General features: G+C 44.4%; 1 protein-coding gene across 5 annotated transcripts; it reads right to left on the bottom strand.

The window, feature by feature from the left end:
- Positions 1-1,848: 1,848 nt before the first annotated feature.
- On the bottom strand, positions 1,849-26,694 carry TSPAN2 (tetraspanin 2). 5 transcript variants are annotated; one of them, XM_040616443.1, is made up of 8 exons: positions 26,522-26,694; positions 23,919-24,021; positions 11,581-11,678; positions 11,056-11,130; positions 10,421-10,522; positions 9,146-9,220; positions 8,327-8,410; positions 1,849-5,604 (listed from the first exon to the last, which is right to left on the bottom strand). In XM_040616443.1, exons 1-8 carry the CDS (start codon positions 26,588-26,590, stop codon positions 5,458-5,460), a joined length of 753 nt encoding a protein of 250 aa, XP_040472377.1. In that variant the 5' UTR covers positions 26,591-26,694; the 3' UTR covers positions 1,849-5,457. The 5 variants fall into 5 exon arrangements, with proteins under 5 accessions (XP_040472377.1, XP_040472380.1, XP_040472381.1 ...); XM_040616446.1 differs by having other exon boundaries at positions 1,849-2,129; XM_040616447.1 differs by having other exon boundaries at positions 1,849-2,073.
- Positions 26,695-26,876: the final 182 nt, after the last annotated feature.

The following is a 26,876-nucleotide window of genomic DNA, read 5'->3' as shown; positions in this document are numbered from 1 at the left end:
ACAAAAAGGCTTTCTGGTGGTGAGAAAGTCTGGTATTCCCCAGCCCCTGACACAACTGTAAAAACTCCATCGTGACAGCATGCAAAACTGCTGTGGGCTCCCAGGTTCTCAGCCAATAGCTGCAACATGAATTGCTGGTCTCTGGTTTATGAAGAGTATGGAGAATGACAGGGAAAAATTGGGAAGTGGCTATTTACCCAACAAAGCAGCAATTTATTACCTAGTAAATGGCAAAGAAACAAAATCTTCAGCTTTAAGACCAGACAGAGCATTCTCAAGCTGCTTGAGCCTTTAAAAAGGGTATTTAGCACTGCAGAACTTAAGTCAGCTTACTATTAAACAGCACTTGCACTTAGCAAAACAAAAAAGGGAACTAGGCCTACTTACAGTAATAAGCAATGCTGCAAAATTCTCACAGTCCTCCCTTACATCTGGGACTGACTGACCTGCCTTCCCTATGAACATATGTACGCAAAACCCAACAGCCTATTTTTGTGGTTAGCACCTGCGCAACATCACCGAGAAGAAAAAAACTAGCAAGACTTCTTCTACACTTAAGAAAAAAACAATTTAACATGTATCGGGTGTGTGAACACATCTATTTTAATATGCATTTACAGGCCGTTGGAGCAGTTTGTCCCGCTGGCCTTACAGCAGTGCCTGTGTTCAACTTTTAAGACCCTCAGGTCAACAACCTCTTGAGGTGGCAGTTCCTTACGGTCAGGTGTTTGCTTCATTTGATTTCTCCTAAGATGCCTTTTCACAGAACTAAGCCATGTTTGCAGACAACCCTTACATACCCTCCCCCCCCAGCACCCTGTGCCCGGCATGAAGGTCACAGAAAGGCATCGGGCACACGATGCCCAGGGCGATGCCCAGGGTGCTCGCGGTGGCTCAGACGGCCTGATTCACGCTGAGGCAAATTCCTCCTTTGAACGCCCTCGCCCTCATCTTCGGTGCTGCTATCACAAGCATTAGGCCTCTCCCGCCCAGGAGAGGCTGCAAAGCCAGGCCACGCGGCACCTCCACTGCTGTCCAGCTCGGAGCCAAGCGCCCGGGCCTGGCGCGGCCGCCCCGGGCGGGGAGCTGGGCACAGGGGCTTTGGGAAGTGCGATCCCAGACGGACTAATATGGCTGAAACCGGGGGATGCGAATGCTGCCCCCGGCCACCTCGGTGCCGCCCCGCCGCCAGGGGGCGCCGCCGCCCGCCGGGCCTCGCCCGCTGTGTGGCGGGGCGCGGAGCCGCCGGGCCCCGTTAACGGCCCCGGGCCCAACCGCTGGCCGCTCGCTCCCAGCGGCTCCCGCGGAGGGGGTCCCGGCAGGGCGGGCGGAGCACCCGCACCGGGCAGCCAATGCGGAGCCAGTTCCGCCCGCGGCCCCGCCCCTGTGGGCGGTCCCGCTCGGCCGCGCGGGCTCCTGAGGCGAGCCCGGGCGATGCGGCGGCTGCTCCGCTGGGTCGGGGTTTGTCGCGCTCGCTGGCGCGGTGCAGCGCGGCTCCCCGCCGGCCCAGGCCCGCTCCGTTACTTGCAACGCGGCGCCGAGGTAATCGCGCCGCCGAGGGGGGCGGGCGAGCTGCGGCCTGGCTCGCGGGCCCGCCTGGGGAGTTCTTCGTCCGGCGACCCGCGGCTCCGCGCTGCTGCCGCCAAGGGACCGCCCGGCCACGGCGCGCCGGCTGCCCCCAGCGCCGGGATGCGAAGGTGAGGCGGGGGCTGCGGCGGGGGGTGGCGGAGCGCCGCGCCGAGCCGAGCCGGCTCTGCGCCGGGACCTCCCTGCGCGACCGCGGGGCTCCGCGGGGACCGACCGTGGCAGCGCGCGGAGGGCACAGAGGCGAACTCTCTCTGGTAGCCGTTTATCTCAGGTTATTTTTATTGGAAAGTTGTTTCAAATTCAAGACAGAACAGCGGATAAAACGCCACTTCAGAACGCGTGAGACGCTACAGGAAGCGGAAGCCGATTTCCGCGAGTAAGGGGTGTGTGGGGGTTCCCTCGAAGAAAGCTGCCGTCGAGGTAATTCTGCTACAGACTTTGCAGCGTCAACTGATGCGCCAGTTCTGTCCAGTATTAGAATTTGTGCTATGGAAACGTATATGTTACATTGGAAGGGGTTTGTGTTGTGGAGAACCTAGCGGCTGGAGCACCAATAGAGAGGAAAAAATAAGATTGAAAAGCTTTATTTATGTACATTTTCTGTGAACAGTATCTGATACTGTTAATCAGTAGCCTCCAAAGGCTGTAAAATATAGCATTTGAAGGTTTTAGATTAATCAATTTATTTTTCAATACATACGAAATATATTTTGTTATAAAATCTGTCACTTTCAGTATGAACAGAAGTGAAGTATGAACGTTCAGCATAGGCATTGTACAGGGCTGTGCTTTGTCAGCTTCTGTGCAATCTCTGCCGGGTATCAAAACTGGCTGAGGTTTTCCTGTAACAAGTGAAGCTCCCACTGAAGTCAGTTAGAAAAATTAGACAAGGGAAATGTGAATAATGATGTTTAGAGAGGCAAGCACCAATAATGGCATTGACAATTTACATCTTTATGCTTTAGAACAAACTGTTTGGCAGAAGAAGACAGAAACATGTGTGATGTGTTTTCAGAGTTATCACCTGGAGGGATTTGATCTTTTGTCACTTTCCTCCAAAAGGGGTGCAAGGGACAGGACCCGACAGGTACTCCTGCTGATTTATATGGCAGTTACTATGGGTCTGGCGCATACCAGCACTGGGAGTCTGTTAATGAAATCCTGGCATGCAACTCTGGACCATGAACTGTGTTGAGGAAGTTTAGGTACTGGTTTGGATTTAGTTACTTTTGAAAAGGTTTCTTATTGAAGACATTCGGTGTAGCTGCTTGGAAATTATTTTGTACTGCCAATGATCAACGATTTTGCACTTCCAAAAGCTGAAATGAAAAGAGCAGCAGCACAATAAACTGTGGGCACTATATATCCAGTTTTGATAGCCATAACCCGGCCTGTGACATCTGAGCATTTAAAAAGGGCTGCTCAAGCTAGTTAATGGAAATTGGAGTTGTTAACTATGATCTAAAAGGGACAGGAAAGAATTCTTACAGCTTTGACAGGGAAAGAACAGTTGTATTTTCTGTCCCTGAATAAGTTAAAAAAAAAAAGTTTGTTACTAAAATGCAGAGAAAACTGCAAATAGATTATGCACCTCACAACAGCAGGAAACAAGAGGGGCTGTATCTCTGGTTTCTGTTAAAGCCACTAGTAGATAGATAATATGTTGATTTCCAGCTTAAATTACTGGTTTAATTCTGTAAGTTATTGGTATAATTGGTATTACTCTGTTCTTGATATGCAGTGCAAGTATCCCATATACCTAAATAGCAACAAACCCTACAGTATAAGCAGTAATTATGCTCAGAAAAACAAATGCACTGTTCAGAGCAAGGAAAAAAAAAACCCAAACACTTCAGCAGAAAGTTAGGCTGTTCAAGTCTGAATTTGTAGAAGGTTTCTTTGTACCACTCTTGCCTGTTTTCATAAGGCACTTGGATGTTTTTGTGTTTCTGGGGAAGTGGGGGAGCTGGGGAAGCAACAGAGGCTTCTGCAAGCTGCCTTTTTATTCAGTGCATCTCTAAAGCAGGAGTGGGCATCTTCCGACTTACTCAAGAAACAGTAAACAAAGAAGTATACTCTAGAAGTAAACTGGTTCTAAAATTACATTCTGGTGCTACAAATCAGAGAAACTAAATCCAATTATATGTAGATGTGTTTAAAATAAATAAGATACTGTCATTACAAGGGGGAGTGTAACAGAAGGAAATAGCTTTATTTGCAATTAATTTCTATCCCTGTAGGCCAATCCCTTGGAACCTGAACCAGTGGCTTCCTTGTGCTGTTTTTCCTGGAAAACTCTTGCTCTGAATGGCAAAAATGACACTATACACAGGTTTCTTCTTTGTCAGTATTACCTTGGGAGAAAATAGCTGTATACTATTCCATTAGCTTCTAGAGCCCGTTAGCTATTTAGAGCAGAACCAGTCGTAGGGACACTTTCAAGTGTACCTGGGATCCAGGAAGCTGCTTTGGCTATGTCGGTTGCCTGCTGTGAGAAACTTAGCGTTCCTAGTTTCAGCTTGAGACCCTCATGCATTTACTGCCAGTGTCATTCTCCCAACTGAGCCTTTCTTAGGAGCAGACAGCAGTTTGGGGGCCCTATTTCCTGGTCTGATGCTTGTAGAATGAGGTCCCAGGCTCTACTCTTACATGGCCTCCATAGCTAGTCAGCTGTGAACAGAGGGATACAAGCCTAACTCTTCTGTGGTGTACAGTATGTATCCCTGTCAGCTGGGTACCTGAAGCTGGGCACAGACTGCTCCGTTGGCAGGGCCTGCTGCATTACCGAGCATTGCGTGCGCAGCTGTCTTGGTGGCAGTTTGTGGTTTAACAATTTGAAAAGAGAGATCTGTGTAACACAGCAAGATGCGTCAATTAAATCAGATACATAGAACAGCCATACTGTTTCCAATCGTGAAGTAACAGAAAAGTGATGGTTGGTTGAGTTTCTTAGGAAAATGAGAGAAATATCACCAGGGATATATATTCCACACAAACATGCTCAGTAGAATGGACACATTTTCTGTAATCTCATTCCTTTCCATTGTGTTTCAGTGGAATAAAGACCCCACCATTTGTAAATGCCAAGTCCTGTTAGACATCATGGTCCATTTCCATGAGATACATAGTTTATCTGAACTTTTCCCCATCACGTATGGAACAACTGCATCAGAAATCTGAACTAGTTGTCATCAGAGAGACAGAGCTGCTACATGGATATTGTTAGCAAAAAGCTGTTCTCTGCAATGATGAATTATCTCCAGTAAGCCAAAAATTAATAGATTCTGAGCCTCTGATGTAATTTATTTTCCCCTACTGGGGAGAACCTTTCTCCCTTCTAAGCTCTTTTAAAAGGAACATTCTCTTATAAATAAATATTGCAAATAGAAAAATAAAAATATAGAAACAAACTTATGTAAACTCAAGCCCTGAGGTATTTCAAGCACACAGTGTAACTTTTATACCTGACATGCAATCTAAAGGTACCAGTAAGTGAATTTACTTTATGGCTCTGTAAAAAGGTCCCATCTTTCTTTCTTGCCTTACATCCGCAAGAAATGGTGAGAGGTTGAGGTAAGAGCCCCATGGAAGCTGTGATAGTCACAGAAGCAGAAACAGAGGATATTAAAGTGCTGTGAGTCTTTCCCCATCCGTTTGCACACTTCAGTTGGCTTCCACAGGCCGGTTAGATTCTACAGAGTATGACAAAACTGCTGCTTTTCTGGATATAGGCTCCACTCCTGCACCAGCATATATACCATATAGAGTCTTGCAGGATAAAGGGACTTCTCAATAAAGATTTTAGTGGCCCCTTTAACTCAAAGATGTGTACAGCGGGGTGTGTGTGTGTCTCAGGCTAGCTTGGGAAGCTTAAGCACACTTTGCACTGCAATTGCTCCCAAATGACTGCATTATCTTGCCAGCTTCCCACCTCTTTCCCTCTCTTCCTTTAGCCTGGATCTCGTTGGACATGTTTCCTCCCCCAGAGCTTTCTGTATTTGCATGAAGGGTCCAGTCCTAAAAAAAATAAATAAATCCAGTCTCTGCATGACAGCGAAGTCAGTGGGTCTACTCACATGATTTAGTTTGTGGGAACAGGCCCTTAGCCATTTTTTTTTTTTTTTTAATAAAGTCCAGTTTTATTAATTCTACTCTGTTTAGGCTTTGGAAAGAACAGTTACAAAATGGATCATAGGTCTTACTTTTTAAAATGGCGTTTGTTCCTCTGCTGATACTTGGCAACCAGGGGCTTAGTGTGAAAAGGTTTCAAGCACTGTATACTACGGGTGTGTGCACACTCTTACACAGTGAGACTCTGGAAGAATATGCATGCAAACGTGCACACACAACATATTCCATTTGCACATACTTACCTAAACAAGGTACTGCATATACAGGTACCTACTCATGTGCATATATATTTGTAAGAAGAAATATGCATGTGCTTACACAATGTCTATAAATGTGTAAACTCTTAATTGCACATATACAAACATTAAAAATCGTATTAGTCTTAGATGCACCTTTGCTTTTTTTCCATTAAAAAGGACATTTTAAATTTTTTGTTCACTTCAGTTTTACTGTAACTAATACAATTCACCTGCTCACCTACTGGGATATTTTCCTCTCAGTATGTTAAAACACTAATTAAAATGCATTACAATTATTAAATGGGGTAGAAGAGCACTTCTTGTAAAGCTTAGTCTGGAACTCCTGGGACATAGTTGTGCAGTGAAAGTTTTAGATCATGTCTCTTGTGTTACGGATCACACAGCACAGAACCATGCTGAATATCATGCCAAAGATCTAGAAGAGAAGGGATGCGATTTAGGGATCCACTTACAAAACAGTTATAAAATTGTCTGCATATCAGAACAATCTGAAGGTTTTTATGGCAGAGTAGCAAGTGGCTGCTTCCATCTACAAACCCCAAGACATCAGACAATTAACATAGAAATTTCACTGTTATTTAAAGCCAAGATTTTATCTGCTCAGAGTAGTTTAGCTATTCTTTGTTCTAAATGTTAAGGCCAGCCTAACAGCCCCAAACATTAGTAGTATTAACATTAATTTCACTGACATTGATAACTGTGAGTGTTGGTATTATGCTTAGTATTGCACCAAAAGGTTCTGATTTTCAGAATGCTTCTACATGGAATATTGTATACATGTTCGAGTAAGACAGAGGACGATTCCAGAGGACCCAGGTCTCTGGAACTGGTGCTGAGGATTGTGATTTTACAGAGAAAGCCAAGCTCTTAACAGTTACTACTCAAGACCAGGACTATATGTTAAATATAAAACTCTGTGTTAGGGAACTAATTAACTAGAGGGAATGTCAAATCAAAAACAGTGGGTGTTGCCAGAGCCTCCAGAAGTTTCTTTTTTTGCCGCAGGCTGACTCTCCAAAGCAGGTAGCAGCTACCTCCTGAGGCTTCATTGCTAATGATGGGAGATGAGTGGTACGATCAGGCAGTTAAACCACTGAGTTAACTATTAGTTAAAACCCTTCCCTACACACCTCCCTAAGGAAGGAGGAGACAGCTGACCAGTCACACTCCATGAACTGTCAGAAATAAGCACAGAAAAATGTACAGACATGTTTCTGCTGCTGAAGAGGTTATCATTTCATAACTTCTGCCATAGGTGAGGTGGGAAGCCATAGAAGAGATGTTCCTATTTCTAGTGTACCCTTGTAGAGCAATGAGGTTATTGGAACTCTTTACCGCCGATGTTGCTTTGCTGTATTTTTGAGTACACCTTCACGTTTTATACTAATCACAGGATTGTTTAATCCCCTTTACCCATTCCACGGTTCCTATTACACCCATAAAACCTTCATCTGCTTTAAAGTGTCCACATAAACCTCCTGCTCTTCGGAGCAGCTTTAATAATATTCTAGCTCCTCATGCTGCTTCAGACTGCTGTTGGTTTCTGAGTCTGAAGGAAGTCGTGGTGGACGCCTGCTGGGAAGTGCTTCCTGCACTGGACACAGACTGCCCGTTCCTGCACATCCTGGCAGCAGGGTGACATCTATTGGTCACAGCTCTGTCGTGAAGGAGCAGACCACGGGAATACCATACACACTTGAGGGAGAAGGTGGGCTGTAAGGAAAGGTGTCAGTGCTTTGATGACACAAATCGATGAAACGGCCACCTGTAACTAGGTCCTGCGCCTTTAGGAAGGAGATGCTGTTTGGAAAACTCTGCAGTTTAAATCCTGTTCCTTTAACAAAAGATCTGTGGCCTAGAAAGTCTGTTTCTAAACTATCCTTCATATCGAACCAATGCTACAGCCAGCATTTTCCTGGAAAGCTATTTCTATACAAACGGTAGGTACTCTCTATTCCTTTTGCAATCTAAGGAATCGATCCTCAAAGGGCCTAAAGCCTCAGTCTGCAGTTGTTTTGGAATAGATGAAATGCTGCTATGGCCTTTTGCTTTTCAGTTTGGTTCATGTGCATTCTGCTTTCCTGCTATTAAAACAAAATAAGGTTACCATTAGGTACTTCAGATCCTGTCTAAAGACACAAAAGAAACTGATAAAATGAAGTCACACAAGTCTGCTTGCGCCCATGTGGGCAGTTTCCAGAGAGAGGACACACTGAAAGTGACAAGAACAGCTACACCTCGGAGGAATCTCATCAGCTGCTGCAAAACACCTTCTGTAAAGCTTTGAGTAAGGGACAGGGTACTGAGCTCAAATATAGATTTGAGAGTGAGAACGTGGATTTACTCACTGTGATGCCAGCAATTGCAATTCCAACAATTCCAATTAAATGCAGATTAGCATCAATTACATTCTGGATTTCAATCAGGCAGTTCTATTAAAAACAAAATGGAAAGAGTTTTACTCCTAGAAAAATATATTCCAACCAACTCCATCAGCTGTTCTCACTAGACAACAGATAAACATGAAGAATATTATTGCAATCACTGTCCTATTTCTTGCATCTATGCCTTGTGTTTTGTTGGATGATTTTCGCAGCATATTCCCTTTTCTAGTGAGACTTCTGTACCGCTTGCCTGTACAGGCTGACACATACAAATAATTTTCTTACTATCATTCTTCCCTAGATTTAAAACCCTTTATAAGATAGGCTGTGCTAAATCAAGAAGTTTGGCCCTTCAGATTGACATTGTACTCACAAGCAGATTCCACAGAAGACAGAAACAACAGTGTCCTCCTTAACACCAACAGAGTTTCTAGTCAGGAGTCTCCATGCGTGATTAAGGCAGACACTTGCCAAAATTCAGCATTCATAGGGCTTTTAATTTAGAACCCCTGCTCTGCTATGTCCTTCCCACTTTTCAGATGATGTAATACTGTCTCAGCTACCATGGGATGCTGCAAGCAGGCTTCAGAAATTGAGGGGTGGGCATGTTCCATATGATGTCCAACTTATTTCTGCCTCCACTCTGTTCCATTTCATGTGGAATTTCATGCTGGAATTTGTGAGGTAAAAAGGAAGTTCTTCCTTTCTTACAGATTCTTTCCAATTTTACTAAACAATTGACATCAAAAGGTGATTAGAACAACCAGAATGGAGCACACTTGCCTTTGGCATCTGGATATTCTCTGGACAGGGTAATCCCATTTGTTGTTCCATATTATCTTTACCACAGCATTGGAGCTAAATGAGAGAGAGAGAGGGAGTGGGAGAGAGATGAAGGATCAAAGAAGGGCAAACTGTAGGCTTGTTTCATACTGGAAGTGAGACAACAAATAACTAAAAAAAGGAAACAATATAGATCAAGTAATAAATTTATTCCCTACGTTAACTGCTACCTCTCGTGGAGTTCCAGCTGTGTGGGTCAGATTTCTCAAAAATCAGTTTGTCTGAAGCCATAGCAAACAGACAAATTTGTATTAACCACAACTTCCAGAAAGGATTTTTATCACAGTATCTCATAACAAAGCCAACAATTGGGTTTTGGAAAAGCAGATCCCTGGCATACAAGGAAATGGGAGTTAAAGGGAGAAAGTAGAAAGTTCAAATAGTGCATACAGAATTAAGGGCAATGCACAAAAGCTACAACAGAGAATGCTAGCATCTTTATTTCTGACAAAATGTAGTTCTGGGTTTGGAGACAGTAATAAATCAGAGTGTTTCAGAGGGTTTGTTTTTCCTGTTTGCCTATCTCCCACAAAATGCTTGGAATTCCTCTTTGGGTCAGAAATAACAGCTATGGGAGCAGGACAAAAGGGTCTGAGGTTGTGAAATGTTTGTTCTAAAGAATGTGGGAATGCTGTAAGGAGCAACAAAGCTTGGGCTTGATCTCTGTGGGAGGCAGTGTACATACAGGATGGACACAAATAGGATTCAGGAAGTCACAGGTTCTATTTCTGATCCAGATGCTTTTTGGGTGGCCTGAACTGAGTCACATGTGCTTTTGGTTCTTTACCTACTTAGTTCAGTGGCAGGATTTGCCACATTGTATGTCCTGGGACACAGGTCACAGTTTTTTCTCTGACAAATGCAGACAGATTCAGACCTTTCTACCTCTCTGCATTTGTGAGTATTTCTATTTGGATTTTAATATTCAAAAAGGCCGTAATAGTTGTATCTTCTGCACAGCAAAGACAAGAAGCATCAGCCTGAAATTTAATTAAAGCCTGACCATTTTAACTTTCAAAGGTAGGGATCACTTGTGATCTGAAACCAGAATTTTGACAGAGCCATTGGGAAACTGGGATGTGAGCCTCTGGCTCCATTTTAAGTAATACTCAGTTCTATACTTTCATACCTCAGTGGGAGACATTTTAAATTTTAAAAGGTAATGTGACAGCAGAGTACTAGTGCAAGGTACTAAAGTTCAGGAGGACTACTCACAGCCAAGTGGTAGCGAAAGATAGTCCTGTTGACCTCCCCCCCTGGATTTTTCATATAGTCATCATAAATGTCTTCATAGATTTTCTGGGCTTCCTGTATTGCCTGTAGAAATCAGACCTTCCAAGTGAGTGGCAAGTAAGTCTTACTCCCAATCCAGTGCAGACTTCCAGCTTGTGTCATCAACCTCCAGAGCAGAAAATGACACCTGGTAAACTGCAGTACCATGATTGGAAATATACAAGGTTTTGTGGTGTAATGGCGTTCAGAGGAACTCTGCATGGGTCAGAGTGTACATATGCTGTATTCTGTGTTTGGTTAAACACTGTTGGTTGGAGAAGTTCCATACCTGAATTTGTTTGCCCTTCTCCCAAGCAATACCCTCTTATCATACTGTTCCACTTGATGTTCCTTATGGATGTAAGGTTGAACCACACCTACAGATTTTCTTTACTACAGGGGGGCAAAACCTGCACCCCATTCTGGACTGGTGATAACACAAGCTCTCATTGACTCCAGATAAGCATGTCAGAGAGTATTCCTGGGAAAACTTTCCTATGCAAGAGCCAGACTGTAGGTCAGTTGGATTTGGAATCCGTAACTGCCCTGTTACTACATTAGAAGTTCATGCTACTTACCACTTTCTTGCCTATAAAGGCAAATACTCCAGCAGTGACCTCAGCTGCAAATATCACCAACAAGCAAGCAAAGAACTGCAGAGGAAGAAGAGAAACTTATATTAATATACCTTGCGCAATTCTGCTTCATATGGACTGCCAGTCAGTCCCCTCATTCTTGCCCAGGCCTCAACAGCCCACACAGTAACTGAAAGGAAACTGCTAAGCAGGGTCCTTAACAAGGGTGTCAAGTCAGATTGCTTGTAATACGGAAAGAAAGGTGGAAACAGCAAAGATGTGGCTCAGATGGTAGCTTCAGAAAAGACAGAAGGTCATTCCAGGAAATACATCACATGAGACAAGCAATGGAACTTCATGTATGGAAGTTCTGCAGTATCACAGTGGCTAGAGCTGTTAGATTAGCCAGTAAAAGGACATAAGACATTTCAGGTCTTGGACAATAAAGATCTTTCTGCTAGTGACATAATGCATATGCTTTTGAATGATTTTCCTGTGCATCCCAGGCCCTTGAAACCTTTTACTTACTGCTCCAAGTAAGCACTGAGACTCCCGCGCTGCTCCACAGCACCCAAAAAATCCAACTGTGGTCATGAGAGCCCCTGCTCCCACCAGTACATAGAGTCCTATGAAAAATCAGAATCAGACAAGAATTTAAGGTTTCTCTTCCCAAAGTCTGCTACCTATTTTGTCAAAACCACACATTTATAAGTAACAATGGTTTCTGGGTCTCACAAAGAACACCTACTACACAGCAAAGTTTCTCTTGCCACAAAAGGAGACCAATGATTTCTTCAGAGTTCTTGGAGGATCTCAGGAGGACAAATAAGAAAACTTCCACCTCCCAAGTTTTTGTCTCAAGGGCAGCTCAGTCCTTGAAGAACATACATCACACCATCCAGAACTGCCTTACCACCCTTCAGCGAGGAACATAAGGCAAAAAAAATCCAGTGTTGCTAGAGGGCTTATTCTGTGACGTTGGGGGCTGGATTTGAGCTGCAGACTGTACGCTAGGGGGCACAGTGAGCCCTGCGCCCAGCTTTGACTACACAAATTTTTAATGGGAATGTTTAGTATTCTTAATTACCAATTTAAACATTATTTTAAAATCTGACCCAAATCTTTAGGGTTATCAGGGCTACTGGCATTTACTGTTAGCAGGCCTTGTATAACCTAGACTAGAAAGCCCTACAAATAACAGTTTGCAATGCTTCCTAGGAAAATGGAAAAACAATTAATCAATCTATTAGTGCAGAGCATCTAGCTACTCTGCCACACAGACGCAGCCTGCTTGGAGGAAGCAAACTCTTGCCTGCTGTCCATTCATTGGCACGTTCCTGTCCACCACTATATATCTATCCCAGCTATTGTGATCCTTCTCCTCCCCTCCATCCTTCTTGCCCTGGTACCTTTCTTGTGCCAGGGACTGCTGCTGAGGAACGCATTCTGCTAAACAGAAATAAAACAATTATAATTAATACAGCTTTGTCAGGTCTGTGAAGCCAGATATGTGGGATTTGCTGCTTGCTGACTGTGCTGGTAGTTCATACTCTGTATTTGCTAGATTTTTAGGGTTTGGCATCTTGTGACTTACTAGGACTGAGCATTCTTCAGGCTAATACTTGTACACATATTCACAACACAGTGTTTTTTACTGAGGGAGGGATTTAAGACATATGTGACTCAGAAGAGAAAGGTCAGCCCCTTGTGGAAGACGAATCGGAAAATACAAACAAATTCTTGCAGGTGCAGAACCTGCTGTTCAACTGCAAAACAGCAAACCTGCCATTTCCTGAGATCTCCGTGGTAACAGTGTAATTACTAAGATGTTTCCTGGACCCTTTTCTGCATGTCACTCCCTACTCCAGTCTCTGTTATTACTTATTAGGGAACTTAACAGAGGCACTTTTTGATTAAGAAGACTGGAAAGAAGTCTTCCCATTTCTTCTTGTTGTTTCCAGCTAGCAAAGACAAAGCTCTCTGAGGCTCAGGGGTGAGACCACTTTCAGGAATTTGGATTTGCTTTTGTCTGAGAAACAGACTTAACATTTCACTTCCATGACTCACAGCTGAACCGCTACCTCAGTCAGAGCTTCCCTTTTAAGGCAAGTTACAGGAAGAACTCATGCCACTCGCTGCAGAGCTGGGCTTGCTGTGCATCTGGCCCCACAGCCGGGCGGTTAAATCCACCTTCTCCCATCTTTGCGCAGGAGAGTTCAGTCCAGACTTTGTCCTTTCTCAGCCTGGGACTAGCAGTTGCTGATACTCAGAAAGCTATTTCTGGACAGAAAATAATGACACTTAAAAATACTCCACAAAACCAGAAGCATTTTAGCTAGTATTTCTTTTCTTAGTGGGCCATATGCAGCAGTGTAGGCGTGATCACTTCAAATCGTTAATAGGAATAGACCTAAACTGAAAAGCAAGACACTCTAAAGAAAAAGAAAAGGGTGACAATGTATGTCACCCCTTAGAATCACAGTCTTACCTAGAAATATCATGCACGGATAGCCATCAAAATTAGCCCAGTTAGGGTCAGCAAAGCAGACAAATCCAGCAGTTTGGTGGTGGTAATGTCATACATCACTATGCATTAGTATCATGTGTCAGAAGTAATTAAGTGTCCTGGTTTCAGCTGGGATAGAGTTAATTTTCTTCTCAGTAGCTGGTATGATGCTGTGTTTTGGATTTATTATGAGAACAATGGTGATACACACTGGTGGTTTTAGTGCTAAGTTATGTTTACACTAAATCCAGGACTTTTCAGTTTCTCAGGCCCTGCCAGTGAGAAGGCTGAAGGAGCACCAGAACTTGGGAGGGAACACAGCCAGGACAGCTGCCTTGAGCTAGCCGAAGGGATAGTCCATACCATAGAATGTCACACAGTGCATAAACTGGGGGGGTTTGCTGGGGGCTGCTGATTGCTGCTGGGGGACTGGCCGGGCATCGGTCAGCAGGGTTGAGCAACTGTATTGTGCATCACTCGGTTTTTTTTTCCCTTTGGGTTTTATCCCTCTCTCCTTCTCTCTCCTTTTAATTGCAATTGTTGTTTTTGTTATTATTTCAATTATTAATTTTTTCTTATCTTAACTCATGAGCTTTACCTTTTTTCCCAATTCTCCTCCCCATCACGCTGTGGGGTGTGTGGTGAGGGGCTGTGTGGTACTCAGTTGCCAGCTGGGGTTAAACCACAACACTAAGCTTCACTAAAGCCTGTTCCTTTCAAAAAAGCAGGATGGAAAGCACAGCCTTGATCAGCTTCTATTCATAAGCACTTCCATTGTAAAATACAAAGCCTTGGCATGGCCTCCAATTTGGCATCTACAGCACAGCAGAGAAACAAAAAAGACACTTAGTTTATAGTCACAAAATGGAATACATTTGATACCTAGAAACTGACACAAAAAAGTTCACCACAAAGCTCAGCATGGCAAAAAGATGTCTGCAAGTCAGGTCAAGGCAGAGAGCTTGTTTCGGTGAATGGAAAATTTTGAGAAGACTAGCTGCAGCTTTTTGTGAAGCAGAAGTAAAAAAGTACAAGGTAGAAAGGAAACAAGTGTTTGTAGTCTGTGTGAAATGTTTCCTTTTACCTCTTTTTGCCTCTGTGCATTTGCTGATTCCTAGTTTTGTTACTTTGATCTATGTCTGCTAATGAAGAGGAGAGAGGGCCTGACAACTAACTAGTCTCCGAGTTCACTGGCAGCACACAGCCTACACAAGAGCAGACAACAGAAGAGACTACTAAGAAGAGGCACACTGCTGTGGCATTAAGGACAGATACTGGACCTAATGGCAGAAACCTGCCATCTATGTGACTGCCCACAACTTGGGAATATTAATTGCACCTGCATGCAGGGTCCACAAACCAAGTCACTCGTAGCCCCTGAATGCAAAGGGATGAAGAGGCACATTCCACAGAATTAAAAGCCACGTGCAAAATGCAACAGAAAACTGGCTGATCTGAGCAGATGCAGCCAGGACACCGATCACAGAGGCGTGCTGAAGTAAATACAGGTTTCTTTGTAAACCCAAGAGGATGAATAATGAAGTGTCATCGGAGTGGTTTTTTTTTGGAGAAAGCCTGTTCTTTTGACCTTTTTTGAAGGAAATAGGGTTTGGGGTGGTGGGTTTTTTGTTTTTTTTTTTTTTCTTGTTTTGTTTTAGCTGTGTTAAAACATCCTCTCCCCATACAAATACACAGATTTTTATAAGCTGTGAAAAGAAACTTAACACTTCTGCTTTTTGCAGTAAGTCAGGTGAGAGAACACCTAATAACAAATTGATTTCCCTTCTGACTAAAAAATAGAGAGTGTAAGAGTGGGGGAAGCCCATACTTCAGCCATTGTTTCATTTTGAACAAACAAATTTGGAAAGCAGTAAAGCAGCAGCTTTTCTATGTACTTGATTTTTGATTCATCCCGTGAGGAAAATCATTATTTCCTGAAAGGAAAATATCAGAGGGGTGTATTCCCTGAGAAAATGCAAAGAGGAGGGATCCTATTTTCTAGCAGACTCTGCTTTGCAATTACAAGGGGGATGAAAAAGTTACCTGGCAATGTCAGAGCTGCCTGTGGCTCCCAGTAGTGAAGAATGGCAAATCCACAACTCAGTCGAGAGCTCTAGACTGGCACCTATGTTCACAGCACGGAGTTATTCCCTAAGATGCTGTTTCCTCTGGGTATGAGCACATACACCGTATTGGGGCTGCACTTGGATTTGCAAGTGTGAAGGCGACCCTCAGGAAGGATAAAGGGAATTCTGTGTCATTTCTGGATGAACAAAACCTTTGTGATTTGCAGTGAATACAGAATTTCATCATTTTAGACTAGGTAGAAGAGAAGGATGGAATTTTATAGCTGCTAACTGCAAAATGTCTTTATGTGGATCAGGGGTCAGCCCCATTTTTAGAAAAATCACGAGTGAAATCTGCAAGACATCTGTTCTTTGTTCCTTAGAGCAATTAAAAACTGCTGTCAAGGTAACATGCAAATTATGCATTACGAAGCTGAAAGGAAATGTCACCAGTTCTTTAGTCTGTCATATGGCACTTGGACAAAGTAACAACTGTCCTTAGAAGCGGAGTCCTTCTGTGCTCCCATTGCCAAGAATCACGTGACAGGCAGAAGCGTGTACTAATGTTTATGAACAGAAAGGAGACATTACAACATAAACCAGACAGGTAGCAACACACTAATGGGAAGGTTAAAGCCTTTCTAATTTCAGACAATGCATGAACCGTCACCACCGCCACTGGATACACTCTGCTGGCCACCTAGGCTGGTAGAGATGTGATTTCACAGTCTGGAATAGAACTCACTCCCAGAGTTGGTTTTTGATATTTTTTGTTGTTGTTGGTTTTTTTTTTCCAAAATCTTACTGATAGTTTTCAGATACAAATCCCCATCTAGAGCCTACTGCAAAGAGCAGGAACAGACAGACGTACACTGGCCCTCTGTCTGGCTTTATTTCACATGGGTTTCTTGTTTACCTGGCTGCTATGATCACTTTCCATTTGAAATAATTCTACTTTTTCTTTTTTGGGCTGAGCAACTACCACTGAACAAACTACCAACTGTTCATATTCCACTGAGAAAACAAGCAGCTCACTCAGTTCTTGGTATAAGGGATAGAGAGGCAGTGATGAGAGCAGTCCTAGAACACAGACTTGAAGAGATTTTCCTGAGGCTGTATGTGCATTACTGTCTGGGAGGCAGATGTGCTGTGAGGCTCTCAAGCCCTCACTATAGCACCAAGGAACCTGCAGTCTAAATGCACTATTGGAAAAAATGAGAAACGCATGTGGGAGTTGGAAATAACAGGCCAGACAGGGACGCGTGTATGCTGCACATAGTAGCAAAGTCAGTTTCTGAAACAGGCTTATTACTAGAGATTACCATGTTTGTGTCAATAGATTTTTAGTATATTTATCTATAAAATATATTTACAGCACTGGAGAGGAGAGGCAGAGTACTGTGAAGGAAGATGAATTTCTGGAGGATTGGAACACACCCTTAATGTGAACATAATGCACAGACATAATCACATCTTGTGTGAATTCAACAGGTATTTTGTGGTTAATCATGCAGGAACCACAAAAGCATTACAGATACCAGCCAGTTTCTAGGCTTCTGATAATGCACAAATTTGAATTTAAAAGCAGTCTCACCGTAATGTAGCCCTCCCCGTTTTCCGCAGAATACCAGCACTTGTTACATGTCTTGTTCCCATGCATCTCACAACCCTAAATAATTAATGTCCCATATTCACATAAGCCAAAGTACGTCAGCTATTACCTTCTCTGTAGTCTCCAGTGGCTCTGTCAATATTTACTTCACCCTATACCAAACTTCACCAAAATCAGATGTAATCAACATACCTGTATTAGGTGGGTCTGTACTATGGCAGCTGCACTTCACAGAATCCTGTGGCAATGGATTCTACAATTTAATGAATAGTGTGAAAAACTTCCCAACAGGGAAGTTGTTCATAGTACATAGTATAATAATCTTGTCAAACTTCTTCATACTTTTTCTAGTTTTATTGCATTCTTTTTGACCAGAACCACATACGGCATTCAAGACACTGAGAGCACTGGAAATTTACACAGCATTGAAATTTTTCAGTCGGATTCTCTTTTCCTAACAATTCCTGACATTTATATGCCTTTTTGACTGCAGGTGAGCAAGGCACTTTTGTCAAGAACAACTGACACTCTTTAAGATCACGTTCCTGTGTGGTTACAGCTAATTTGAAGTGTGCCAGTGTTTACGCTGTTTAGATTATCTGTTACCATTTGTGTCACTTTGCATTATTGATACTCTATTTCAATCTGCCTTTCTAATACTCAAGTATTTCGATATTCTGAAATCCTCTCACAATTCTCTGCAATCCTCTTTAGATTAAGACACCCTGGATAATCCCGTGTGTATGCATACATTTCCATGCAGGTATCAACAACAATTATACGCTTCTAATGCTTAAACACAGAGGCTCCAAGCCACCTGAAAGGGCAGAGTCTGGCTGTAATGCATTCACAGAGATCTGCAGCTCCCACAGCAGCAGCAGTCGGGACCCTGCAGATAACTGTCTTTACCCATCCAAGTGCAGATGAAGTCAGTGCTGGAACAAAACAAGCCAACTCAGTCAAAACCCTCTCTGTAGATGCTTTTCAACTGACGCACCCCAAAAAGGAGCTAAGGGCTTTTTTGTTGCTGATTTATCTTTTTCCAGCAGACAAAATGCTTTCCTCTTAATGGCTTCATAGTGGACAGCCCCACTGTATTTCCAGCTCTGTCAGAATGAAACCACAACACGGGACATTTCACTTCAGATAGAACTGGTTATATTGATTCTTTTTCATGAGGCTACATTAGAGAGTGGCATCTAGAGCAGTTAGTCCTTTTAAAGAGAGTATGCATGAAGGACAAAGCATGTAACCAAAAAAGCCTGAGCGTTCCTGGAGTTTAGTGTGCTGCTACAGCAAGAAACATCTTAAATGTCTTTTTACTTCATGCAAGACCAGTGACAGGTTTATCCCCGTCACCTAGCTCCCTTGCTGCAGGTGGCTGTTTCTGGAAAAGCAGAAGTGTTGAGGCTGTGGTGCTGGGCTCTGGCCTGAGCATGGGCGGGCTGACCAGAACCAGATACAACTGCTTGGTTGCTCACTGAAGCAGGCTGAGGGAGCCCCCACATATGCAGTGAGCAGTATTCGCAAGAGTTCAGTGTTCGCAGCAATGCGACCAGTGTGCAGGCACCAGCGTGACTTGCAGCTGCCTAGAGGAAGAAGAGGGTGCGTCAAAGAAGGAAATGGCGTAACTGTCAGTTCAACTGTTGTTTCTATGTGGAAATGGCTAGCTTTTAAATAGCTACACATAGAGTAGGGTGGGAGAAAGCTTTACTCAGGAGGACAGTTTAACAGGCAAAAAACATAAAGTGCATTATTATGCTTAAATGATTAAGAAAAAAAAAAAAGAAAAAAAGCCTCCTGGATCTCAGCATATTGCAAATATAAAACAATCAGCCTGAGGCAGGTGGATACATTATTCCATTAGGCTTAATTAACTTGTTCTGTCAGAATTCTAACTGCGGTCGCTTTACTCTGCTAGGTGGGATACTGACTCTTAGGAACTAATTGCTAGGTTTTATGATCCACCACAGAGACTGAGGACTTTTGAACAACTCTCTCATTTTGAGTAAGCTTTCTTTTTGGGGATAGTAGTGGTGGTGGCCTATTTTTTAAGCTGATTTCCAGTGCAGCAACTTTCATTTTCCATTCAGGGCTACTATCAGCCTTTTCTAAACCACCTCTCCTCAGCTGCAGAAGAGAAGACCTGGAGACAAGATGATAGGAAGAAAGAAAAGCTCATTTCTTAAGTACAACTAAAAGCCTCTCCAATACACTTGATGGTATGACCGTCTGATGCTTCTCTTGTGGTATTGCATCTCCACACAGACACTACTTTGCCAACAGCTCTCATTTTAAAGGCTGATAGTTTGAGAGGCTATGGAATTTGGAGAGAAAATACTGTTGACTAAGGGTATAGTGCTTGACTCCAAAATACATGAGTAGAACTACAACAAAATGAGGCACAGCAGCAAAGAATTTCAGTTTACATGGATTTAACTGCTGGCCAACCCCTGTTTATATGGGCACCCACTACTATGGAGAAAACCTACTAATATCCTTCAACTCCAGACATGACTTCATACCTAAGGCATGTGCCATCTAACTGTACCTTTCAAAGCCAGCATCATCACTCATGGTCTCACAGACCCCAAGAAAAAAACAGAGCCACCCTGAAACTTCTGTCCACAACTGTTTGGCCCTGATGAATGCCTGGACCATGGATTGGATCGCGGAACTGGAACAAAGAGAATGTAACATAGCAGAAAGTTTGTGAGCTCTGGCGGTGCAGGAGAAGCAGTGGTTCAGTGCGACCAGTTATGAGAAAGTCATCCAAATTGATTCATTCACATTCATCAGTTTTTGTTACCATTCCTGATGAGGCTTGTTGGGTATGTACACTTCATTTTTATTGCTACTGGCAGTGATATGACCCTCTGCACTTCACTTATTAGACATACAGAGAGTTTGTCCTCTGTGTTGCCCAAGGAACCGGAACAGACTTTCCTCTTCATCCACCAAAAGCAGAGAGGGGAGAACAGATGTCTTGAACTGACCCTTTAGAAGTTCCTGTGTTAGTTTTTACTTCACAAATGCTCAATTTGCGCTCAGCAGGCACTTTGTCTGCACTTCTGTGCTTTAGGTATTTTTAAATTTAAGAACAGTACTATTACAAAGAATCAAATAAGGGCCAATTAACTGTGAGACAGCAATACTGACATCTTGGGTTCACACATCTCTCTTTTCCTTCCGATTGTTGCAGACTTTCCTGTCCAGTAAAAAACTCTCCAGAGTCTTGGTACAGGAGTCTCAAGAAGGACGAGCAATCTGGGGGTATTCCCTTTATTCAACAGATCTTTTCTCCATTTGGTCAGTACAGTGTAATAGACAACTTAGATAAAAAAGGTAAAAGCCCAGCTATTGACCTTTGCTGAAATTATGGGGTTTTTTTCTTTCTTCTTTTTTTTTTTTTCCTCTCAAGTACAGCTAAGAGAGGAATACATGCAATCTACCAGAGCTGAACTGCAATAGAGCAGGAAAGCTACAGTTTTGCCTCACCACTTGAAGCACAGGCACAAGAAATGTACTATGAGATGGAGTAACATAAAAATATTGTCATGCCTGCCACTACACTGGGAACTCCAAAAGTTGGGGAGCTGTACAGAGATGGTGTCCAATTTTAGGAGGCCACTCCAGTGTATGATACATCTGGTAAAGTAGATGAAAACTGCATGGGTCAAAGAGTTCCAGTCTTTTCTGTTGTAGGCTAAAAAACTGCAAGCTGCAGTGGGGAATATGGATCACTGAATACAAAACCAGAAGCAACAGAGAACAAAGAACACATATGTGCTTGACCTCAGCACTGCTGCCTGTAAGTTCTCAAACCAACAAAAACATTTCAGTGGCTGGAAAAGATGAACAGGCCTGGTTGCCAAGTCATGGCCTAAACTATTCCAGGGGGCAGAAAAGACAGCTGGACTGCTGGTAAAGAACAAGGCTATTTAAGGAGACTCATCCTGGCCTAATGGAAAATGTAAGGATATAATTATCAATTATTTTAAACTAAAACAACATTTCAGATCCAGGAAAAAAAACATCATAGGGAAGCACAAGGGAGAAGCTGGTTAGATTCAGCTGGCAGTTCAAGCCAGGTACAAAAACAGCAGAATGTGCTGCTCTTTAGAAGCAAGAAAATTAGCTGGTTTCCACAAGATGGTGATTCTGGACAGTACTTCCATATGCAAAACAAACTCTGAATGCAGCTGCAGTGTTGTTCCAAGCACTGACACAAAGCTGATCTGATCACAGGGGCTTGGGTTATCACAAGGCAGCCACAAAAGTGGTCAGTGGAACAGAGCTGAAGAAATTATTTTTAGATATATGGCCATATGTTTATATCTCCAAGTCATACTGATGATCTGCTTTCTCTTTCAGCCCTGTGGGCAGCTGCTCCTTGTGGGTTGAACAGTGCTCCATATTAAGAATTCCTATGCAAAATTCTGGCTGTCGCCCAGAATGCATGTTACAGAGCAAACACACAAAGGCAAGTAAACATCACTCCTAGACTCTCCAGGAGAAGGGCCCAATACACAACTGTCAAGGGGGACTCAGAAATGAAATCTCCTGGAGAGGTAAAAGCTCTAGAGTGTGACTGTCAAGGGCAGCCTTGTCTGCTGTAAAAAACCAACCTTGCTAAACTTATCACCATTCTTTTACCACCGCCTGAGTCACAGATTGTTAACGGCCTCAGACTTCTGAATGGCTGCGCAAGTCACAACAACATTTAACATGATTTGTAATGAGGGATGGCCACAGAATTTTTTTTTTTCTTCTTTAACAGGAATGCTTCGTACAGAGCACAGTGCTTAGTACAAAAAAGGGCCAAAACTTTGCTTTTGAATTCAATCAAAAGTGCAAGTCTAAAAGAATTCCTGACATATTTATGTCCCATTCCTTAGCACTTCCTCTGCTAGCAGTTACATATTACAGCATACAGTGCTATAAATACATGTCACAGCTCAATAATTAAATGTCATGGTATATGACAAAACTTACAAGAACATTCCTCAGGACTTCCCAAAATTAACAATTCCACAGCTTTTGTAGTTCCTGTTCAGGACTGAGGCAGATTAAATCTTTTTGAGACTTAAATACCCAGGCACCAAAGAGTATCTTGTTTACACAGTGTTACAGTGTGTACCACAAAGCTGTGAAATTACTGTGGTGCCTATTCACATCACAGGATGTATTACTTTCTAGTTTCTAACACACCAACAGTACTTGATTTTGAAGGCCAGAACATCCTTCTGTCTTGCTTAATCTCCTTGGTCAAATATAAGTGGATAAGGCAGGGAAGAGTCCCAAGAAACAGCACAGGAAATTCGGCAGGTATAAACTGGATCTGGAAATGAAGCTGGTGATCTAATATGCTGCTGACATAGCAGCTCAGATGTAAGAGGAAAAGTAAATCCTACTTCCTGTGTCACTGGAGGTCCTACAGGGTATTTTACAGTAACCCTCAGGTCCCAATCAAATTTTCATCTGAATGGTTTTATTCAGCCTCATAAACTCCCACAGAAACTTTGCTGGACATAAGATTCTGCCTATCTATTCCCATAATACGATATAGTCAACTCTGTGTCTCTAGTCTGGTTGCATATATTAAACAAGCTTGGGGTCAGGACTTTGGTGTATCAGAGCCAAGGTCTTCACTAAGCGATTTGGGGTATTAAGAGTAACTGCACAGCCCAGGCAATATTCCTATTCCTGTAATGGATAACTGACTGCTACAGGACATACTGAGTCAACCTCCATTCCTGGCCACCCTGTCAGAGTGGCTTGATGGACAAGGCAGGACTGGGTACTCATTCACACTTGGCATTTGTAGACGGCAAAAATGTTTGCACCAGCTGGATTTATTGAGTGAGTCGATCTCCAGAGGTGATATATTGAAACAGAAAAAACCCTGCCTTTTCTGGTGTAAAGACATGTTACAGTTGCCAATGGATAAAGAAATGCAATTGCTGGCAGTCCTAGACAGCAGCTATTTAAGGATGACTATAGGTATGTAACACAGGTGGTGTTTCCAGAAAACCCAACTGGAAATCCTAGGGAGAAAAAAAAAATTGTTACATGCCTAAAATTAGATATAACCAATACCAGTTCTGTGGGCTTGGGGAACTGGTTGGTTCTTGCCTAGGCTGGACAAACAGTTCTTGAGATAACTGAACATGGTGTACTTTTACTTTTCAGTCCTGGAAGGATTTGCTCTGATGTTACTCAGAAGTCACACTGAGGGTCTCTGTGGAGACACAGAGAGAACTGGTGAGCAAAAGTGTTACTGCTGCACTGGTGTTAGAAACATTCAGAAATGACACTGTTATTTTGTTGGCTAGCAGCTGCACAGAAGAGTCTGGGAGGATGTACTGCTGAGCCCCGTGTTCCCTGGGTCTCTGAGCCATCGCGGCTTCTGTTCTGACAGTATTAGCACAATTCACTGAGGATATGTGAGGACTGGATCAAATCAGAGAGCAGAGTTCAGTTAGGCCTAAGGAAGTTGATGCCAAGCAGAGAAAGGACAAAAGCCATCATGCACATGATGCACTGCACCAGAACATCCAGTTTTGTGTAGTTTGCCCCAGGAGTTGTTGGCCTTCAGGTAATTCAATGCATAACATATGTCACATGCCCCGGGATGAAACCAAGGCAAAAGGCTACTGTTATCACAGGCACTTTAACTTACCCATGAAGAAATACTCTGGAGACTTTTTCTCTGAAGCAAAGTCTGCCATAACCCCACCAAACCGCAGCCATAGACCAAAGGCAATGACAGCCAATCCTGCCAGCTGGAAGATAAGCAAGACCAGTCAATGCTTTGGTAACAACTGGCTGGAGAGCATCAAAGAGGTGTCATTGGCACCTTATGCTTTCTTGAAATCCCACAGCTCAGGATTGCACTGTCAGAAAATTCAGGATGCACTTGCCAGTGTTTGGTAACAATGAAGTGCAATGTCCTTCTGTCTGTCTTTTAGCCCTTCAGCATAGCGGTGCTTCTGAACATACTAGTGACTTTCAAACCTTGTAAATAAGCTCATTTAGTTATCAAAACTTGGCCTGAATTGCAATGGGGAATGGGAGCGGGGCGGGGGGGTGCTGTGGGGGAAAAGCGAGTGCCAATGAGGACAGGCTGCAAAACCCATGAGGAACACTCTGCCCTCCTTCCTTAACCCTCAGGACTGTGCTGTGGTAATGCAGGATGCAGGAGGCCACTCAGAGCCTGGGTCTGGGTGCTGTTACTGTAGGAAAAGCATCTTATGATGAAGTGCTGTGTGATCCAGAATTAAGCCCTGTTAGCTTGATACACGCCAAACTTTTAGGACAGGAGGAACTTAACTGACTTTTTTTCCAACCCTCCTAGCTGATTTAGGGCTTTTTGGGCTGAGAGGTGCCCCCTTCCCCGGTATGTATTACAGGTCCAGCTGCAGTGTCACAGGATATATGATGCTGTAGAGAGACCAGCCGGACCCCTGAATCATCACACCAAACTGCAGGAGACCATTTGCCATTTCGGAATTGCTCCTGGTGCTGCTTGGTTGTAAGAAGCGTTCCGTTTGGAGGCCTACCAGAATGAGAGGTTTGTATTGTTCTTGGGGATGTGCTGAAGTTGTGCTTGGGTCAGCTATGACAGGGCATTTTTCTGTAAATCATCATGGCATCCCCTATCAGAACTAGGAGGTAAAAGTATTATTAGTATTATTACAGCGTACAGTATCTTGGACTAGAGAAATGACTAACAAGCAAGTGATGGGTTCTGTCAAATGCAAGGAAAAATTCTCTTTAATGCAAACAAGACTAGGAGTGTTATGGCATGTTGTTTGAGGGGAAAGATCTATAGACAGTGGTCTCAGACGCACCGCATGCCTAACATATTTATAAGCCTACCAGACAATGGTGTGTGTCCTGGCAGAGAGCTTCAGCATCCTACAGGACCAGGCACAATGCTCTGCTACTGTTCTGATGGCGGCCCAGAGCCTAGGCCTGTAGCAGCTGCGCAACCTGAACGAGATTCACAAAACACCTGCGGCTTAACATATCCTTGGCAGCCTGGTGTGGTGCTTTTTTATCTGGCCTCCATTGCCTGGCAGTTGATTCATCTGGCATAGCTACAGCAAGCAAAGCTAGCAGGCAAGCACATGGCAGAAGAGCTTGGGATCGCGGCTTTCCTCACAGAAGGGTCACAGCACAGAGGGTCCCCTGCCACTCTGGCCATAATATTTGAACCTCCCTGCTTGCAGGCATGAGCTCAGCCTTTGGACCACCAGAGCACGAGGAGACCCCACCATCAGCCCAGCCTCCTGAGCACCTCGAGTAGTTGGGATGTGTTTGAAATGAATGCCCCCCAGTCCAGCTGGGGAGATGGTTTCTTCCATCTCAGCGAAAAGGCAGAACACAGTAACTGTCACTTTTGTGAAACAACATAACACAAAGCTTTGTCCTTCTGCAGCCTTGCAGCTGCAGCTGGGCATCATCGCTCTGCTCTTGGGGCTCGAGCACAGCGGCACTGTGTACCCGGAGATTGCAGTGCTGTCACCAAGAGGGAAAAGCATTTGGTTTAACTGTGTTTTCAGGCATGCTTGCTCCAGAGAGGCTGAACAGGATTATTTTGTGACTTCTTTTCAAAAAAAAACACCAGTAGATGAGAAAGAAAGAAAAAGACATTTAAGGAGATGACGTTGCTAATTGTTTTCTGGTGTGAAAAGTTGGGAAGCTACTGGAAGGGAGAACACAGCATGAGGGAAAGTGAAAGAAAAAAGGAAAGCTTGAATTAATTTGTGCTATGGAACTGTAAGACTATTAAAAAGGTGCAACGAGGGGAGAACGGACACAGCATTCTTCACATCTCCTGAGGGTTCTGCACGAGACACTGGTCATTAGGGCAGCTTCAGCAAAGTGCAGTATGATGCGAGGACTTTCTCTTAGGATGAATTTGCAAAAGCAGCACCTGTTGGCTCCCGGTTTGAGAAGGCGCTGTCAGAGGACACCGCCGGGGGAACCCCTCCCCGCCCGGCTGCGATGCCAGGCGCGGTGGGGAGGTGGGCGCTGCTTCAGCCCGGCGCTTGCGGCAGTTGCCTTTCGTCAGCAGTGGCCTGCCGTAGCAGGCACGGCGTCTCCCAGGGAGAGCCGCGTCTTTACAGAAGCGAGAAGCGCCGAGAGCCCTCGCCACCGGGGCTGAGGCAGCGGGCTGCGGGGCCGCTGATCGCCCGGCCGCCCGCCCTCGTCCCCGGGGCCCCCGCAGGTGGCCCGGCCCCCCGGCCCCGCCCGGTCCCCCCCCGGCCCGGCGCTCACCCAGAAGGTCAGGTTGAAGATGCATAGCAGGATCTTGATGCAGCGCATCCCCCCGCGCCCCGTGCCCATGGCGGCCGCCGGCTCCGGCAGCAGCTCCCCACCCTCGGCCCGACGCGCCGGCGGCTCGGCGGGGCGAGCAGCGGGGCGGCGCCGGGGGCAGGTGCGGGGCTGGGCGCGGCGAGGGGCGGGCCGGGGCAGCCCCGACGACCTGGGCCCGCCCCGGCGGGCGGCGGGTATCGGGCAGCTCCGCGGCGGGGAGGGCGCCCGCGGGGGGCCGGGCCCGCTGCCCGCAGGCGGCCGCCCTCCGGCGGGGCCTGGCCGTCCCACCCGGGCGGGGCTCGGGCGACAGCGGGAG

This window comes from Falco naumanni, chromosome 17, assembly GCF_017639655.2.
Source record: "Falco naumanni isolate bFalNau1 chromosome 17, bFalNau1.pat, whole genome shotgun sequence".
Classification (NCBI taxonomy): Eukaryota; Metazoa; Chordata; class Aves; order Falconiformes; family Falconidae; genus Falco; species Falco naumanni.
This window is presented reverse-complemented; position numbering and strand designations above follow the sequence as displayed.